Here is a 19,829-nt window from a genome sequence, read left to right as displayed (position 1 = left end):
GCTCTGCATCTACTTCATGAAATTGTCAATTAAAGCCTTTGACACTTATGAAATGCTTGTAATTATACGTCAGTATTCCATAGTAACATCTGACAAAAATATCTAAAGACACTGAAGCAGCAAACTTTGTGGAAATTAATATTTGTGTCATTCTCAAAGCTTTTGGCCACGACTGTAGTCTAGAGGGACGTATTAAGGTCTGTCTGATAGACCGTTGCACCACTCGGGAGCACTAGGCTAAGACACTGCTTGAGTGTCTTAGACCAGTCAGTGCTTGAGGTGTCACTACAGACACCCTGGTTCGAATCCAAGCTGTATCACAATTGGATGTGATTGGGAATCCCATAGGGCAGCGCACAATTGGTCCAGTGTCATCTGGGTTTGGCTGGTGTAGGCCGTCATTGTAAATAAGAATTAGTTCTTAACTGACTTGCCTAGTTAAATAAATAAACATTTCCCCTGGGTAGACAAATTAAGGTCTGTCTGATAGCCTTGTGCTCCTATGTCCCCTGGGTCATGTTTTAATAGAGTGAAAACATTTTAAAATGGGGAGGTCATACCTGTCCAATTAGAAAACCGATATTTTACTTTTCAGTTACAAAAAGTTTTGCTGGTGGGCCCAATTGAACACTACCCTGCAACACTGCTGAACAGTTGTAGTGGTAGTCCAGTCCACTCAAGATACATCCAGTCCTTCTATTTCGCCTACCTCATTAAGAGCACTGCAGCCAACATGGCACTTGGCCCGCCCAAAACTCTGGCCAACAGCCCATTAAAACACTTGTCTACTCTTTCTTTCTTTCTTTCTTTCTGAACTTACCCACCTCTCTTTAGTGTGTATCTCTCCCTTAGCAACAAGAAATAACTGACACAGTGAGTACTAAGCCGGGGCTGCAAATCCTCTCCTGACTTAGACCCCCTTTCCCCGCACTCCTCCTCCTTTCCCCCACTCCTCCTTTCCCAGGACCTCTGCCAAGGTTACAACAGCGATGGGAGAAGTGAGGGACAACAAGGACAGCAGGGGAGGGACATGAGGTATGCATGAGAGGCTCCGTTGAGGAGAGAGACATATCAGCAGAATTGCTTCTCCAGCTGAGCAACTGGATAAAACTGCCAATAAAACTTTGCACCCTGCCATGCTAACATCAGTCCAGACCCTTTGTGTTCAGGGTACAATGTGCAGGTTGATTTCCTCAGAGTCTGGACGCTGCCTATGAGTCTGTCCGTACAGCCGCTGGACACACCGAGCAGTCACTTTTATTTTAGTTTGTTGTCGGTCAGGAGGGAGGCACAAAAGGAGCTGACATGCAGAATGTACCAAAGGAGTGGAGGGAAGAACAGAGCGTGGGAGGAGCAAGAGACAAAGATGTTAAACCGTGGGAGGGTAGAGAGGCCTTGTTCCAAAATAACACCGGTAACTCCAAACAGGACATGTCCACAGGGAAAGAGAAGAAGAATGGAGAGATGATGAACGGAGGGGGAAAGGGGATGGAGGGGACGGATAAAGAGTCGCTGATGATGGAGCTGACCCGTCTGGTTCAGAAGACAGTGAAGGAGAGTAGTTGGTGGGAGCTGAGAGGCATCGACATCACTATTCTGGCCCTCTCCTTTCTCCTGCTACCCCCAGGTAATCTATACACCCGTCTTACACACTTCATACACCCATATCACACACTTCATAAACCCGTCTTACACACTTCATACACCCATATCACACACTTCATAAACCCGCCTCACACACTTCATACACCCATATCATACACTTCATAAACCCGCCTCACACACTTCATAAACCCGTCTCACACACTTCATAAACTCGTCTCACACACTTCATACACACGTTTCACACACCTTATAGTCCTTATCAAGGCCAACACATGTTTATATAGTGTAGGTTTACCACATTCAGTTCATCCTACCTCCACTACCTGCACACCACAATACATACACCTGTCTCACACTTTATAGTGGTCCTCTGTAGCTCAGATGGTAGAGCTTGGCGCTGGCAACGCCAGAATCATGGGTTTCAATTGTCGCTGAGGCCGCCCATTTGAAAAATATATCCATGACTAAGTCGCTTTCGATAAAAGTGTCTGCTAAATGGCATAATAGTATTATATTATGTTGTTTTAAAGGTAGGTAATACAGTATATATGTTATTATATGTTTATAAAGTGAGGTTAACACATTCAGTTCACCCTACCCCCAGGTAAGACACCTGTCTAACAACGGCAAAATTGGTTGAAATTAAGTCTTTTCAACCAGTTTCTCTCACTGGGTATTAGCCTGGTTAAACCAGTTTCTCACTGGGGATTAGCCTGGTTAAACCAGTCTTTGTCACTGGGGATTAGCCTGGTTAAACCAGTTTTTCTCACTGGGGATTAGCCTGGTTAAAACAGTTTTTCTCACTGGGTATTAGCCTGGTTAAACCAGTTCTCACTGGGGATTAGCCTGGTTAAACCAGTCTTTCTCACTTGGTATTAGCCTGGTTAAACCAGTTTTTCTCACTGGGTATTATTCTGGTTAAACCAGATTGAACGATGGGATCAATAATGAGAGCAGGATTCAGTCTGAAGAATATGTTTGTATAGCTTTACCACATAACGTGTAACATGCAGATTTGTTCTAAACACACAGGACATTATGTTATTAATCCATTGTGTCAGTATTAGATCTTGAGCACTAACCTGGAACTTGATGTTGAGACAGGGACAGAGCAGAAATATACATGTTCTAATGTATAAGTAGACCAGTACATGGCCTCAATTAAAGGCCATACAATACATGGCCTCAATTAAAGGCTGCACACACACCACACACATGCTTGATGTCTGATACTCCCTTGTCCTATCTGAGTCTGTGACCTCTTTCTAGGTCAGTGTGACTGGTATGTCACCAGAGGCTATGCTTAAATTGGCAGCTTGTTAACACACCTATCAAGGTTCATTGTTTGATTATCTTTGGAAATCAAAGTCTTTAGATTCAAAATGCTGTTATATTTACGATTAGAAAATTGCTTTACATGCTCTCCAATAACTATTTCAGATTTTTTATTGAACCTTTATTCATCCAGGAGGTCCCATTGGGGTCAGACTACCTATTTAACAATAGAGACCTGGACAAGAGGGCAGCTCAATAAAAACACTTAGCTCAAAACACAAAGATCAGCCAGTAAAGGGCCACATTTCTGTTTCTGTTTCTGTTTTATGGCTGTAAATTAATCCCAGATGTTTTATTTTTTTAACCTTTATTTAACCAGGTAGGCTAGTTGAGAACAAGTTCTCATTTACAACTGCGACCTGGCCAAGATAAAGCAAAGCAGTGCGACACAAACAACAACACAGAGTTGTCACATGGAATAAACAAACATGCAGTCAATAATACAATAGAAAAGGTTTATATATAGCATGTGCAAAAGAGGTAGGATAAGGGAGGTAAGGCAATAAATAGGCCATAGTAGCGAAATAATTACCATATAGCAATTAAACACTGGAGTGATTGATGTGCAGAAGATGAGTGTGCAAGTAGAGATACTGGGGTGCATAGGAGCAAAATAAATAAAATAAATAACAATATGGGGGATGAGGTAGTTGGATGGGCTATTTACAGATGGGCTATGTACAGGTGCAGTGATCTGTGAGCTGCTCTGACAGCTGGTGCTCAAAGTTAGTGAGGGAGATATGAGTCTCCAGCTTCAGTGATTTTTGCAGTTTGTTCCAATCATTGGCAGCAGGGAACTGGAAGGAAAGGTGGCCAAAAGAGGAATTGGCTTTGGGGGTGACCAGTGAGATATACCTGCTGGAGCGGGTGCTACGGGTGGGTGCTGCTATGGTGATGAGTGAGCTGAGATAAGGCGGGGCTTTACCTAGCAAAGATTTATAGATGACCTGGAGCCAATGGGTTTGGCAACGAATTTGAAGCGAGGGCCAGCCAACGAAAGCATACATGTCGCAGTAGTGGGTGATATACAGTGGGGCAAAAAAGTATTTAGTCAGCCACCAATTATGCAAGTTCTCCCACTTAAAAAGATGAGAGAGGCCTGTAATTTTCATCATAGGTACACTTAAACTATGACAGACAAAATGAGAAAAAAAATCCAGAAAATCACATTGTAGGATTTTTTATGAATTTATTTGCATAGCGGAGAAGGTAAAGATTCAAAATGGTCGATGATCTGTTTGTTAACTTGGCTTTCGAAGACCTTAGAAAGGCAGAGTAGGATAGATATAGGACTGTAGCAGTTTGGGTCTAGAGTGTCTCCCCCTTTGAAGACGAGGATGACCAGAGCAGCTTTACAATCTTTGGGGATCTCAGACGATACGAAAGAGTTTGAACAGGCTAGTAATAGTAGTAATATGGGCTTGCAACATTTTCAGAGGATCATTTTAGAAAGAGAGGGTCCAGATTGTCTAGCCCGGCTGATTTGTAGGGGTCCAGATTTTCAGAACATCAGCTATCTGGATTTGGGTAATGCCAAAACGGGGGAGGCTTGGGGGGTGCAGGGCTGTTGACCCGGGTAGGGTAGCCAGGTGGAAAGCATGGCCAGCCGTAGAAAAATGCTTATTGAAATTCTCAAGTATCATGGATTTATCGGTGGTGACAGTGTTTCCTAGCCTCAGTCAGTGGGCAGCTGGGAGGAGGTACTCTTATCCTCCATGAATTTTACAGTGTCCCAGAACTTTTTGGAGTTTGTGCTACAGGATGCACATTTTTGTGTGAAAAAGCTAGCTTTCCTAACTGCCTGTGTATATTGGTTCCTAACTTCCTTGAAAATTTGCAGATGTCAGTACTCTGGCCAAGCAAGGTCCACCACAGGAGAGAGATCAGGAACATCCACTTGCTTGACTGCAGAACAGAATGTTCAAGGAACCTGTTCTAGAATGTGTTTCAAATGGCAGGTGTAGAGTAGAGTGGAACATTGTCTATTGTTTGGCAAGACAATGACCATAGGAGTTGGCAAGACCGCACAAACAGATCTGGGACCAGGCAAATGCTAACATATTTATGCTAACATATGTATTCTACAGATCTAAGCTACTCTCCATATTGTGGAATATTTGCATTTAGAACAACATGTAAACTTGCTATCCATTGTTTGACTCCTATTCCCTCCCCTTGCCCTTATCCCTCTCTCCTCATCTCCTTGTTTCCTCAACCCCATCTCCCCCTCTCCTTAACCCCATCTCCCCTCTCCCTCTCTCCTCCAGCATTCCTGCTGCTTGGTTCGTCCCAGGCCCTGGTGTTTGTCCTGGGCATGGTGCTGATGGGCGTGTCCCATGCTGTCATCACCATCAAGGGCACCCATCTGGCAAGTCACGGATCGCTGAGCGAGTCCCCTACCTGGGCCGATGTCTGGGCTGTGTTTTTCATAGAGGTTAGAGAGAGATTGAGAGAGAGAGAGTGGATTGTTGAGGGAGGGAGGGACGGAGAGAGAGATTTTCCTGTTAGCCAAAGCTTCATCAAAGAATTCAGCCACATCACGCTGGGTTTAATCTCTCTTGAATTTTGGTTACTTTTGTTCATTGACCCAACATTTTATCCTTTCACCAGACATTATATTACAGATGAGGGAGGCAGGTAGCCTAGCGCTTAGGAGCGCTGGGCCAGAAACAAAATGGTCGCTGGATTGATTCCCCTTGACAACCACGTGAAAAATCTGTCAATATGCCCCTGAGCTAGGCACTTAACTCCAATTGCCCCTGTAAATCGCTCTGGATAAGAGTGTCTACTAAAATATAATAACATAACTGCTGGACTTTGTCCTTAATTTGGCCTGTTTTTTCAAGCTAGTCATTCAGCTATCAGTCACTCATGTGTCAAGTATCTATGTTCATGACACGCTTGTCTGGATATCGATCCCCATGTCTGTGCCATTCTCTTTCATAGTGCTCTATGAAAATATAAACATGTTTGTCTTTGCATTTTCTAGTGTTGTTTCATCACACATCTTGATCACAAGTCTCTCTGTCTGTCTGTCTGTCTGTCTGTCTGTCTGTCTGTCTGTCTGTCTGTCTGTCTGTGTCTGTGTCTGTGTCTGTGTCTGTGTCTGTGTCTGTGTCTGTGTCTGTGTCTGTCTGTGTACAGGTGTGTGGGTCTTTCACAGCAAGGGCAGGTGTAACAAGCCACATTAAGATGCACCATGCCCACACCAACGTGATCGGCCTGGGTGACTCCAGCACCTGGAAGATACCCTACCTGCCCCGGGGTGTATACCTGTTCATTGCCCCCCTGGCTGTACCTGTTATCACTCCTCTGGTGGCACTAGGTGAGGCACAGCCAGGGTCTGTGTGTATGTTTTTCCAGGGGTAGTGTCTACCTGTTCACTATCTAAGACACATAATGCTCTGTCTCTGTTATGTTGCTGTTGTTTTTAAACAGGAACATGTTGATACAGTGCTTTCGGAAAGTATTCAGACCCCTTGACGTTTTCCAATTTTTTTCAGGTTATCAATCTACAAACAATATCCTATAATGACAAAGCATTTTTTTTGCTAATTTATAAAATAAAAAAACCTTAAATGTTACATTTACATAACTATTCAGACCCTTACTCAGTACTTTGTTGAAGCTCCTTTGGCAGCGATTACAGGTTTGAGTCTTATTAGGTATGACGCTACAAGCTTGGCACACCTGTATTTGTTTCTCCCATTATTTTCTGCAGATCCTCTCTAGCTCAGTCAGGTTGGATAGAGAGTGTTGCTGCACAGCTATTTTCAGGTCTCTCCAGAGATGTGCGTTCGGGTTCAAGCCTAGGCTCTGATTGGGTCAATCAAGGACATTCATAGACTTGTCCCGAAGCCACTCCTGCGTTGTCTTGGCTGTGTACTTAGGGTTGTTGTCCTGTTGGAAGGTGAACCTTGGCCCAGTCTGAGGTCTTGAGCACTCTGGAGCCTGTTTTCATCAAGGATCTCTCTGTACTTTGCTCCGTTCATCTTTGCCTCAATCCTGACTAGTCGCCCAGTCCCTGACGCTGAAAAACACCCCCACAGCATGATGCTTCCACCAACATGCTTCACCGTAGTGATGGTGCCAGGTTTCCTCCAGACGTTACGCATGGCATTCAGGCCAAAGAGTTCAATCTTGGTTTCATCAGACCAGAGAATCCTGTTTCTCATGGTCTGTCTTTAGGTGCCTTTTGGCAAACTCCATGCGGGCTGTCATGTGCCTTTTACTGAGGAGTGGTTTCCTTCTGGTCACTTTACCATAAAGGCCTGATTGGTGGAGTGCTGCAGAGATGGTTGTCCTTCTGGAAGGTTCTCCCATCTCCACGGAGGAACTCCTCCCTGACCACCTCCCTGACCAAGGCCCTTCTTCCCAGATTGCTCAGTTTGGCAGGGCGGCCAGCTCAAGGAAGAGTCTTGGTGGTTCCAAACTTCTTCCATTTATGAATGATGGAGGCCACTGTGTTCTTGGGGACCTTCAATGCTACAGAAATTTTTTGGTACCCTTTCCCAGATCTGTGCCTCGACACAATCCTGTCTCAGAGCTCTACGGACAATTCCTTCGACCTCATGACTTGGTTTTTGCTCCGACATTCACTGTCAACTGTGGGACATTATATAGACAGGTGTGTTCCTTTCCAAATCATGTCCAATAAACTGAATTTACCACAGGTGGACTACAATCAAGTTGTAGAAACATCTCAGGGATGATCAATAGAAACAGGATGCACCTGAGTTCAATTCCGAGTCTCATAGCGAAGGGTCTGAATAATTACGTAAATAAGGTCTTCTTTTGTTTTTAATACATTTGCAAAAGTTTCTAAAAACCTGTTTTCGCTTTGTCATTATGGCGTATTGTGTGTAGATTGCTGAGGATTTTTTTTATTGAATCATTTTTGAATAAAGCTGTAATGTAACAAAATGTGTAAACAGTCAAGGGGTCTAAATACTTTCTGAAGGTACTGTATACAGTACATGTGTTTGCGTTAGCTAATCATGTGTACATGGCTGACAAAATAACGTGGTTGTTGTTCAGACGTATGGCACCTTCTAATTTGGATTGATATCTTCACTCCAAGCTGTGATGGTGTAACTGTCTGTCTGTATCTGTTCCTCTTTCTTTCTCTCTCTTGTTTCTGTATGTGTTTTTGTTTCTCCGTCTCTGTCCCTGTCCATAACTGTATCTTACTGCACTGTAAAAAATTACTCTCAGGATCATCTTTAAAAATACTTCCAACTGGTTACAAATTAATTAGTTAGGTTTTATCAATTGAAAAAAATGACATTTGTTGAAAGCAAATATATGATTCAACGCCAAATGTTAGATTTGATTATTAACAAACCTACAGGTAAATTACAAAACAAATGAAACTTGGGCCACCACGAACCAGACCAGCTTCTATATTCCTTAGCATACTGTAGATTCTACAAGACTCTGAAACTTTATTGTAGGGATGCAGCACTATTCTTCCACATAGAAATCATTTGGTGTTTTGTTGATGGTGTTGGAAAAAGCTGTCTCAGGCGCCGCTCCAGAATCTCCCATAAGTAGTGATGTTACGTTTTATACTGGAGCTCTGAGCTCGAAATCGCTAACGTCTCGATCACACCTACAAGGTCATTGTGCAAAATGGTACGCAGCCTTATCTGAATATGTGTGCAACAAAAGCTAAACATTCACCTTCTGCTGACGTTTCTGTCAAGCTGTCTACACATACAATTTGTTTGATAAATCCAACACATGCACCACACAGAACCAGTAGCGGTGCATGGGTAAAATCACTGGGGAAGCCAAGGCAGAAAAAAACATGTGTTGTGATAATTGTGTTGTTTGCTCTATAAACTGTTAGTTCATATGAATTGCAACCGTGACATATGCCTAAGGACAATAAGAAGACAGTGGCAGAATACAATTAACTACACATTTGTTTCATCACAAAACCGGAGAGCAACATCTGTCCGGTGAAGTCCACAATGCATATTGCATGTAAGAAACAGTTACATGACCTACAGCATGGTCAAGAAAGTGAATGTTTCCAACATTTTCAGACTATTAAACAACCATGGAGAGTTACTGCAAGTTGCAAAGAAAGCAGGATCTGCCTCCACTATTCCAGCACCATTTCAACTTCAACATTCCAAAATAATCAAATGACCTATGCTCTAATACAGCGACAACTAAATGATACCAAAAATGATTTAGTCCAATCAACGTAAGCTACAGTAAATATACTGTCCATGGTTCAGATTTGTGTGTGTGTATGCATTTTTCCAAGTAGAAAAAACATGTTGACTCACCCTACTTGTATAGAATCGCCAATGCCATCCTGCTCTACTTCATGTTGAAGAAACGGACTATAACTTTTATTTTTAGTTGTCCTAGGCTACGTTGATAAAATGCTTGCTCGCTAGCCTAATTTCCTTTCATGGGAAATGTTATCTACTTATTAACATTAGCCTTCTACATCTTGCTACATATTGAACTTGCAGCCTCTCAGTCCAGAGGCACAATGTATTTTATGGTTGGATCAGAATCGCCATTATAATCATTGGCCAGTACGGAAAATTACAGTTGAAGTCAGAAGTTTACATACACCTTAGCCAAATAGGTTTAAACTCAGTTTTTCACAATTCCTGCCATTTAATCCTAGTATACATTTCCTGTCTTAGGTCAGTTAGGATCACCACTTTATTTTAAGAATGTGAAATGTCAGAATAATAGTAGAGAGAATTATTTTTTTCAGCATTTATTTCTTTCATCACATTCCCAGTGGGTCAGAGGTTTACATACACTCAATTAGCATTTGGTAGCATTGCCTTTACATTGCTTAACTTGGGTCAAATGTTTCTGGTAACCTTCCACAACTTTCCCACAATAAGTTGGATGAATTTTGGCCCATTCCTCCTGACAGAGCTGGTGTAACTGAGTCAGGTTTGTAGGCCTCCTTGCTCGCACAAGCTTTTTCAGTTCTGCCCACAAATTTTCTACAGGATTGAGGACAGGGCTTTAACTTGACTTTGTTGTCCTTAAGCCATTTTGCCACAACTTTGGAAGTATGATTGGGGTCATTGTCCATTTGGAAGACCCATTTGCGACCAAGATTTAACTTCCTGACTGATGTCTTGAGATGTTGCTTCAATATATGCCCATAATTTCCCTCCCTCATGATGCCATCTATTTTGTGAAGTGCACAAGTTCCTCCTGCAGCAAAGCAACCACACAACATGATGCTGCCACCCCCGTGCTTCACGGTTGGGATGGTGTTCTTCGGCTTGCAAGCCTCCCCCCTTTTCCTCAAAACATAACAATGGTCATTATGGCCAAACAGTTCTATTTTTTGTTTCATCAGACCAGAGGAAATTTCTCCAAAAACTATGATCTTTGTCCCCATGTAGTCTGGCTTTTTTATGGCGGTTTTGGAGGAGTGGCTTCTTACTTGCTGAGCGGCCTAAACAGGTTATGTCGATATAGGACTCGTTTTACTGTGGATATAGATACTTTTGTACCTGTTTCCTCCAGCAAAGTACGTTCATCTCTAGGTAACAGAACACGTCTCCTTCCTGAGCGGTATGACGGCTGCATGGTCCCATGGTGTTTATACTTGCGTACTATTGTTTGTACAGATGAACTTGGTACCTTCAGGTGTTTGGAAATTGCTCCCAAGGATGAAGCAGACTTGTGGAGGTCTGCAATTTTTTTTCGGAGGCCTTGGCTGATTTCTTTTGATTCGCCCATGACGTCAAGCAAAGAGGCACTGAGTTTGAAGGTAGGCCTTGAAATACATCCACAGGTACAATTGACTCAAATGATGTCAATTAGCCTATCAGAAGCTTCTAAAGCCAGGACGTCATTTTCTGGAATTTTCCAAGCTGTTTAAAGGCACAGTCAACTTAGTGTATGTAAACTTCTGACCCACTGGAATTGTGATACAGTGAATTATAAGTGAAATAATCTGTCTGTAAACAATTGTTGGAAAAATGACTTGTGTCATGCACAATGTAGATGTCCTAACCGACTTGCCAATACTATAGTTTGTTAACAAGGAATTTGTGGAGTGGTTAAAAATGAGTTTTAATGACTCCAACCTAAGTGTATGTAAACCTCTGACTTCAAATGTAAGTAAAACCACAAGTCCAAATCCCTGCCTCCATCCGTGGCTAATTTAGGATAGGGCCAATTTTAGCTAGCTAACTACCAGAGGACAACAAAACAACAAGATGTTTCTATTGATGACGTATTTCTCTGAAGCTTTCCTGAACACTTTTTTTTGATGCACCAGGACCATTCACAGTTGAGCTCACTCAGTTTAGCTCAACGCAGATTGGCTATTATTTTATTTGAAAAATGTATTTCATGGGAGGCCAAATGCTCACTGGCTTTCCTTGCATTCATTACCTATGAGGCAAAAATGTCATACTCTTTATGACCAGACCGCATCAGAGAGATGGCCTACACATCCAGAGACAAAGGGGTGCTGTTTTTCTTTCTCCGGTGTGATACATTCAGAGATTAAATAAATCATTTTTTTCTTTTTTTCTTGGTCAATTTTTTGAAGAAGCCTGGCTTCGCTTGGCATCCATGAATACATGCCGCTGCACAGAACATGCTACAACTGCCTCTGCAATGCATTACTGCAAGGCAAACGCAGCATTCCATTAGAAATGAATATACAGTGCCTTGCGAAGGTATTCGGCCCCCTTGAACTTTGCGACCTTTTGCCACATTTCAGGCTTCAAACATAAAGATATAAAACTGTATTTTTTTGTGAAGAATCAACAACAAGTGGGACACAATCATGAAGTGGAACGACATTTATTGGATATTTCAAACTTTTTTAACAAATCAAAAACTGAAAAATTGGGCGTGCAAAATTATTCAGCCCCTTTACTTTCAGTGCAGCAAACTCTCTCCAGAAGTTCAGTGAGGATCTCTGAATGATCCAATGTTGACCTAAATGACTAATGATGATAAATACAATCCACCTGTGTGTAATCAAGTCTCCGTATAAATGCACCTGCACTGTGATAGTCTCAGAGGTCCGTTAAAAGCGCAGAGAGCATCATGAAGAACAAGGAACACACCAGGCAGGTCCGAGATACTGTTGTGAAGAAGTTTAAAGCCGGATTTGGATACAAAAAGATTTCCCAAGCTTTAAACATCCCAAGGAGCACTGTGCAAGCGATAATATTGAAATGGAAGGAGTATCAGACCACTGCAAATCTACCAAGACCTGGCCGTCCCTCTAAACTTTCAGGTCATACAAGGAGAAGACTGATCAGAGATGCAGCCAAGAGGCCCATGATCACTCTAGATGAACTGCAGAGATCTACAGCTGAGGTGGGAGACTCTGTCCATAGGACAACAATCAGTCGTATATTGCACAAATCTGGCCTTTATGGAAGAGTGGCAAGAAGAAAGCCATTTCTTAAAGATATCCATAAAAAGTGTTGTTTAAAGTTTGCCACAAGCCACCTGGGAGACACACCAAACATGTGGAAGAAGGTGCTCTGGTCAGATGAAACCAAAATTGAACTTTTTGGCAACAATGCAAAATGTTATGTTTGGCATAAAAGCAACACAGCTCATCACCCTGAACACACCATCCCCACTGTCAAACATGGTGGTGGCAGCTTCATGGTTTGGGCCTGCTTTTCTTCAGCAGGGACAGGGAAGATGGTTAAAATTGATGGGAAGATGGATTGAGCAAAATACAGGACCATTCTGGAAGAAAACCTGATGGAGTCTGCAAAAGACCTGAGACTGGGACGGAGATTTGTCTTCCAACAAGACAATGATCCAAAACATAAAGCAAAATCTACAATGGAATGGTTCAAAAATAAACATATCCAGGTGTTAGAATGGCCAAGTCAAAGTCCAGACCTGAATCCAATCGAGAATCTGTGGAAAGAACTGAAAACTGCTGTTCACAAATGTTCTCCATCCAACCTCACTGAGCTCGAGCTGTTTTGCAAGGAAGAATGGGAAAAAATGTCAGTCTCTCGATGTGCAAAACTGATAGAGACATACCCCAAGCGACTTACAGCTGTAATCACAGCAAAAGGTGGCGCTACAAAGTATTAACGTAAGGGGGCTGAATAATTTTGCACGCCCAATTTTTCAGTTTTTGATTTGTTAAAAAAGTTTGAAATATCCAATAAATGTCGTTCCACTTCATGATTGTGTCCCACTTGTTGTTGATTCTTCACAAAAAAATACAGTTTTATATCTTTATGTTTGAAGCCTGAAATGTGGCAAAAGGTCGCAAAGTTCAAGGGGGCCGAATACTTTCGCAAGGCACTGTACTTCTGATGTACCATAATGCAATGACGCTGTGTGTGATTGAGGTTGGTGTTGGTTTTGGTAGAAGATAAAAAGGCTACACGCAGGTGCTCCTGCGTGTGCAACGTCATCTATAATAACTTTCCTGTTCTAAATTATTTTGACCAGCAGGTGCCTCTAGTGTACAACATGTTGATCAAGGCCTGCAGTAATGAACCAATGTCAGACACAATTGGCAGGAAACACTCAATGCTTCAGGAAGCTTAATTTCCCCATAACTACCTGTCAGTGTTCAATTGGGTTGAGATCTGGTGACTGAGACGCCCATGGCATATGGCTTACATCGTTTCCATGCTCATCAAAATATTCAGTGACCATTTGTGTCCTGTCATCCTATGGGGGCTTAGCTACGGAAGCAAAATTAATGGCCAAAATAATGGTGTGTCCAGCATTTTTATACATAACCCTAAGCATGATTGGATGTTTATTGCTTAATTAATTCAAGAACCAAAACTTTGTGGAAGCATCTCCATTCAATATACTTTGTATTCCTCATTTACTCAAGTGTTCATTATTTTGGCAGTTACTTCAAGTTGCAACCCATATTTCTTTCAACACTCAACTTACTTTTCCCCTTTCGTTAAACCTAATAAAGAACATATAAACTAATACACTAAGTGTACAAAACATTAGGAACACCTTTGTAATATGGAGTTGCACCCCCATCTTTTGCCCTCAGAACAGCCTCAATTTGTCTGGGCATGGACTCAAGGTGTTGAAAGCATTTCACAGGGATGCTCACGCTTGTTGACTCCAATGCTTCCCACTGTTGTGTCAAGCTGGCTGGATGTCCTTTCGGTGGTGGACCATTCTTTATACATACGGGGAACTGTTGAGCATGAAAAACCCAACAATGTTGCAGTTTGACACAAACCGGTGTACCCCGTTCAAAGGCACTTAAATATTTTGTCTTGCCATTCACCCTCTGAATGGCACACATACACAATCCATGTCTCAATTGTCTCAAGGCTCAAAAATCCTTCTGAACGTGGAGGAGAGATTGACTTCATCAAATCAAATCAAAGTTTCTGTCACGTGCGCCGAATACAACCGGTATAGATCTTACAGTGAAATGCTTGCTTACAGGCTCTAGCCAACAGGGCAAAAAAAGGTATTATGTGAACAATAGGTAAGTAAAGAAATAAAAAGTTAAAAGACAGTGAAAAATAACAGTAGCGAGGCTATATACAGTGACGAGGCTATAACTGTCATGTATTGTCATGTTGTGTCTTTCTGTCCTTTCCTTTCACCCTGTCTCCCTCTGCTGGTCGTACTAGGTTACCGTTTCTGTCCCTCTTTCCCCCAGCTGTTCCTTGTCTTCTCTGACTACCTCATTCACCCCTTTTCCCACCTGTTCCCTTTTTCCCTCTGATTAGGTCCCTATATCTCTCTCTGTTTCTGCTCCTGTCTTTGTCGGATTCTTGTTTGTGTGTCTCATGCCTGAACCAGACTATCATCGTGTTTGCTGCAACCTTGTCCTGTCCTGTCGGAATCTACCTGTCCATCTGAGCCCACGTGTGTTCATCATTAAAGAAACTCTGTTTGTTAATTCGCTTTTGGGTCCTCATTCACGCACCTGACAGAAGAATCCGACCAAGAATGGACCCAGCGACTTCGGATCCTCTCCACTCAGCCGTCGAGATCCAGGGAGCGATGCTAGGCAGACACGAGCAGGAATTGTCTGCTGCTCGACATGCCGTTGAGACCCTGGCCACCCAAGTCTCCAACCTCACAGAACAGGTTCACCATCTCCGCCTCGATCCACCGGCCACTTCCAGGGCTTTCGAATCTCCGGAGCCCAGAATCAATAACCCGCCGTGTTACTCTGGGGAGCCCACTGAATGCCGCTCGTTCCTCACCCAGTGTGATATTGTGTTTTCTCTCCAGCCCAACACTTACGCCAGGAGCACTGCTCGTGTCGCCTACGTCATATCTCTCCTTACTGGACGGGCTCGTGAGTGGGGCACGGCAATCTGGGAGGCAAGGGCTGAGTGTACTAACCAGTATCAGGACTTTAAGGAGGAGATGATACGGGTTTTTGATCGATCTGTTTTTGGGGAGGAGGCTTCCAGGGCCCTGTCTTCCCTATGTCAAGGCAATCGATCCATAACAGACTACTCTATTGAGTTTCGCACTCTTGCTGCCTCCAGTGGCTGGAACGAGCCGGCTTTGCTCGCTCGTCTTCTGGAGGGTCTCCGCGCAGAGGTAAAGGATGAGATTCTCTCCCGGGAGGTTCCTTCCAGCGTGGATTCCTTGATTGAACTCGCTATTCGCATTGAGCGACGGGTTGATCTTCGTCACCGAGCTCGTGGAAAGGAGCTCGCGTTCTCCGTTGCCCCCCTCTCCGCATCACTACCATCTTCCTCTGCCGGCTCGGGAGCTGAGCCTATGCAGCTGGGAGGTATCCGCATCTCGACTAAGGAGAGGGAACGGAGAATCACCAACCGCCTCTGTCTCTATTGCGGTTCTGCTGGTCATTTTGTCACTTCATGTCCAGTAAAAGCCAGAGCTCATCAGTAAGCGGAGGGCTACTGGTGAGCGCTACTACTCCTGTCTCTCCTTCAAGATCCTGCACTACCTTGTCGGTCCATCTACGCTGGACCGGTTCGTCAGCTTCCTGCAGTGCCTTAATAGACTCTGGGGCGGAGGGCTGTTTTATGGACGAGACCTGGGCTCGGGAACATGACATTCCTCTCAGACAGTTAAGGGAGTCCACGGCCTTGTTCGCCCTGGATGGTAGTCCTCTCCCCAGGATTCAGCGTGAGACGCTACCTTTAACCCTCACTGTTTCTGGTAATCATAGCGAAACCATTTCTTTTTTAATTTTTCGTTCACCTTTTACACCTGTTGTTTTGGGCCATCCCTGGCTAGTTTGTCATAATCCTTCCATTAATTGGTCTAGTAATTCTATCCTCTCCTGGAACGTCTCTTGTCATGTGACATGTTTAATGTCTGCTATCCCTCCTGTTTCCTCTGTCTCTTCTTCACAGGAGGAGCCTGGTGATTTGACAGGGGTGCCGGAGGAATATCACGATCTGCGCACGGTGTTCAGTCGGTCCAGGGCCACCTCTCTTCCTCCACACCGGTCGTATGATTGTAGTATTGATCTCCTTCCGGGAACCACTCCCCCCCGGGGTAGACTATACTCTCTGTCGGCTCCCGAACGTAAGGCTCTCAAGGATTATTTGTCTGTAGCTCTTGACGCCGGTACCATAGTCCCCTCCTCCTCTCCCGCCGGAGCGGGGGTTTTTTTTGTCAAGAAGAAGGACGGGTCTCTGCGCCCCTGCATAGATTATCGAGGGCTGAATGACATAACAGTGAAGAATCGTTATCCGCTTCCTCTTATGTCTTCAGCCTTCGAGATCCTGCAGGGAGCCAGGTTTTTCACTAAGTTGGACCTTCGTAACGCTTACCATCTCGTGCGCATCAGGGAGGGGGACGAGTGGAAGACGGCGTTTAACACTCCGTTAGGGCACTTTGAATACCGGGTTCTTCCTTTCGGCCTCGCTAACGCTCCAGCTGTCTTTCAGGCATTAGTCAATGATGTCCTGAGAGACATGCTGAACATCTTTGTTTTCGTTTACCTTGACGATATCCTGATTTTTTCACCGTCACTCCAGATTCATGTTCAGCACGTTCGACGTGTCCTCCAGCGCCTTTTAGAGAATTGTCTTTTTGTGAAGGCTGAGAAGTGCACTTTTCATGCCTCCATTTCTCGGTTCTGTTATTTCCGCTGAAGGCATTAAGATGGATCCCGCTAAGGTCCAAGCTGTCATTGATTGGCCCGCCCCTAAGTCACGCGTCGAGCTGCAGCGCTTTCTCGGCTTCGCGAACTTCTATCGTCGTTTCATCCGTAATTTCGGTCAGGTGGCAGCTCCTCTCACAGCCCTTACTTCTGTCAAGACGTGCTTTAAGTGGTCCGTTTCCGCCCAGGGAGCTTTTGATCTCCTCAAGAATCGTTTTACATCCGCTCCTATCCTTGTTACACCTGACGTCTCTAGACAGTTCGTTGTCGAGGTTGACGCGTCAGAGGTGGGCGTGGGAGCCATTCTTTCTCAGCGCTCCCTCTCTGACGACAAGGTCCACCCATGCGCGTATTTTTCTCATCGCCTGTCGCCGTCGGAACGTAACTATGATGTGGGAAACCGCGAACTGCTCGCCATCCGGTTAGCCCTAGGCGAATGGCGACAGTGGTTGGAGGGGGCGACCGTTCCTTTTGTCGTTTGGACTGACCATAGGAACCTTGAGTACATCCGTTCTGCCAAACGACTTAATGCGCGTCAGGCGCGTTGGGCGCTGTTTTTCGCTCGTTTCGAGTTCGTGATTTCTTATCGTCCGGGCTCTAAGAACACCAAGCCTGATGCTTTATCTCGTCTCTTCAGTTCTTCAGTAGCCTCCACTGACCCCGAGGGGATTCTCCCTGAGGGGCGTGTTGTCGGGTTGACTGTCTGGGGAATTGAGAGGCAGGTAAAGCAAGCGCTCACTCACACTCCGTCGCCGCGCGCTTGTCCTAGGAACCTTCTTTTCGTTCCCGTTCCTACTCGTCTGGCCGTTCTTCAGTGGGCTCACTCTGCCAAGTTAGCCGGCCACCCTGGCGTTCGGGGTACGCTTGCTTCCATTCGCCAGCGTTTTTGGTGGCCCACCCGGGAGCATGACACGCGTCGTTTCGTGGCTGCTTGTTCGGTCTGCGCGCAGACTAAGTCCGGTAACTCCCCTCCTGCCGGCCGTCTCAGGCCGCTTCCCATTCCCTCTCGACCGTGGTCTCACATCGCCTTAGATTTTGTCACCGGACTGCCTTCGTCAGCGGGGAAGACTGTTATTCTTACGGTTGTCGATAGGTTCTCTAAGGCGGCTCATTTCATTCCCCTTGCTAAGCTTCCTTCTGCTAAAGAGACGGCACAAATCATCATCGAGAATGTTTTCAGAATTCATGGCCTTCCGTCAGACGTCGTTTCGGACAGAGGTCCGCAATTCACGTCTCAATTTTGGAGGGAGTTTTGCCGTTTGATTGGGGCTTCCGTCAGTCTCTCTTCCGGCTTTCACCCCCAGTCTAACGGTCAAGCAGAACGGGCCAATCAGACTATTGGTCGCATCTTACGCAGTCTTTCTTTTCGCAACCCTGCGTCTTGGTCAGAACAGCTCCCCTGGGCAGAATACGCCCACAACTCGCTTCCTTCGTCTGCGACCGGGCTATCTCCTTTTCAGAGTAGCCTCGGGTACCAGCCTCCGCTGTTCTCATCTCAGTTCGCCGAGTCCAGCGTCCCCTCCGCTCAGGCTTTTGTCCAACGTTGCGAGCGCACCTGGAAGAGGGTCAGGTCTGCACTTTGCCGTTATAGGACGCAGACTGTGAGGGCTGCTAATAAGCGTAGAACTAAGAGTCCTAGATATTGTCGCGGTCAGAGAGTTTGGCTCTTCACTCAGAACCTTCCCCTTAAGACGGCTTCTCGCAAGTTGACCCCGCGGTTCATTGGTCCGTTCCGTATTTCTCGGGTCATTAATCCTGTCGCAGTTCGACTTCTTCTTCCGCGATACCTTCGTTGCGTCCACCCGGTCTTCCATGTCTCCTGTATCAAGCCCGTTCTTCGCGCCCCCGCTCGTCTTCCCCCCCCCCCCCAATCCTTGTCGAGGGCGCACCCATCTACAGGGTCCGTAGGATTTTGGACATGCGTCCTCGGGGCCGTGGTCACCAGTACCTCGTAGATTGGGAGGGGTACGGTCCTGAGGAGAGGAGTTGGGTTCCCTCTCGGGACGTGCTGGACTGTGCGCTGATCGAGGATTTCCTCCGTTGCCGCCAGGTTTCCTCCTCGAGTGCGCCAGGAGGCGCTCGGTGAGTGGGGGGGTACTGTCATGTATTGTCATGTTGTGTCTTTCTGTCCTTTCCTTTCACCCTGTCTCCCTCTGCTGGTCGTACTAGGTTACCGTTTCTGTCCCTCTTTCCCCCAGCTGTTCCTTGTCTTCTCTGACTACCTCATTCACCCCTTTTCCCACCTGTTCCCTTTTTCCCTCTGATTAGGTCCCTATATCTCTCTCTGTTTCTGCTCCTGTCTTTGTCGGATTCTTGTTTGTGTGTCTCATGCCTGAACCAGACTATCATCGTGTTTGCTGCAACCTTGTCCTGTCCTGTCGGAATCTACCTGTCCATCTGAGCCCACGTGTGTTCATCATTAAAGAAACTCTGTTTGTTAATTCGCTTTTGGGTCCTCATTCACGCACCTGACAATAACAGTAGCAAGGCTACATACAGGCACCGGTTAGACAGGCTGATTGAGGTAGTATGTACATATAGATATGATTAAAATGACTGCATATATGATAAACAGAGAGTAGCAGTAGCGTAAAAGAGGGGTTGGCGGGTGGTGGGTGGCGGGACACAATGCAGATAGCCCGGTTAGCCAATGTGCGGGAGCTCTGGTTGGTCAGGCTAATGATTGATTACCTGTTCAGGAGTCTTATGGCTTGGGGGTAAAAACTGTTGAGAAGCCTTTTTGTCCTAGACTTGGCACTCTGGTACCGCTTGCCATGCGGTAGTAGAGAGAACAGTCTATGAC

The 19,829-nt window shown here is 45.1% G+C and overlaps 1 protein-coding gene across 1 annotated transcript in view; it reads left to right on the top strand.

Annotated features, from left to right (window-relative positions):
* The first annotated feature begins 812 nt into the window (after positions 1-812).
* Positions 813-19,829, top strand: part of LOC110502802 (fatty acid desaturase 6) — a 42,511-nt gene continuing 23,494 nt past the window's right edge. The window contains exons 1-3 of the mRNA XM_021581096.2: positions 813-1,627; positions 5,208-5,374; positions 6,085-6,265. Coding sequence (XP_021436771.2) covers positions 1,306-1,627; positions 5,208-5,374; positions 6,085-6,265 — 670 coding nt within the window. The 5' untranslated portion in view covers positions 813-1,305. The remainder of the gene's footprint in view (positions 1,628-5,207; positions 5,375-6,084; positions 6,266-19,829) is intronic.

The sequence above is a fragment of the Oncorhynchus mykiss genome, chromosome 23 (assembly GCF_013265735.2).
Source record: "Oncorhynchus mykiss isolate Arlee chromosome 23, USDA_OmykA_1.1, whole genome shotgun sequence".
Taxonomy (NCBI): Eukaryota; Metazoa; Chordata; class Actinopteri; order Salmoniformes; family Salmonidae; genus Oncorhynchus; species Oncorhynchus mykiss.
Note: the sequence above shows the minus strand (reverse complement) of the source record. Positions and strands in the feature narration are given on the sequence as shown.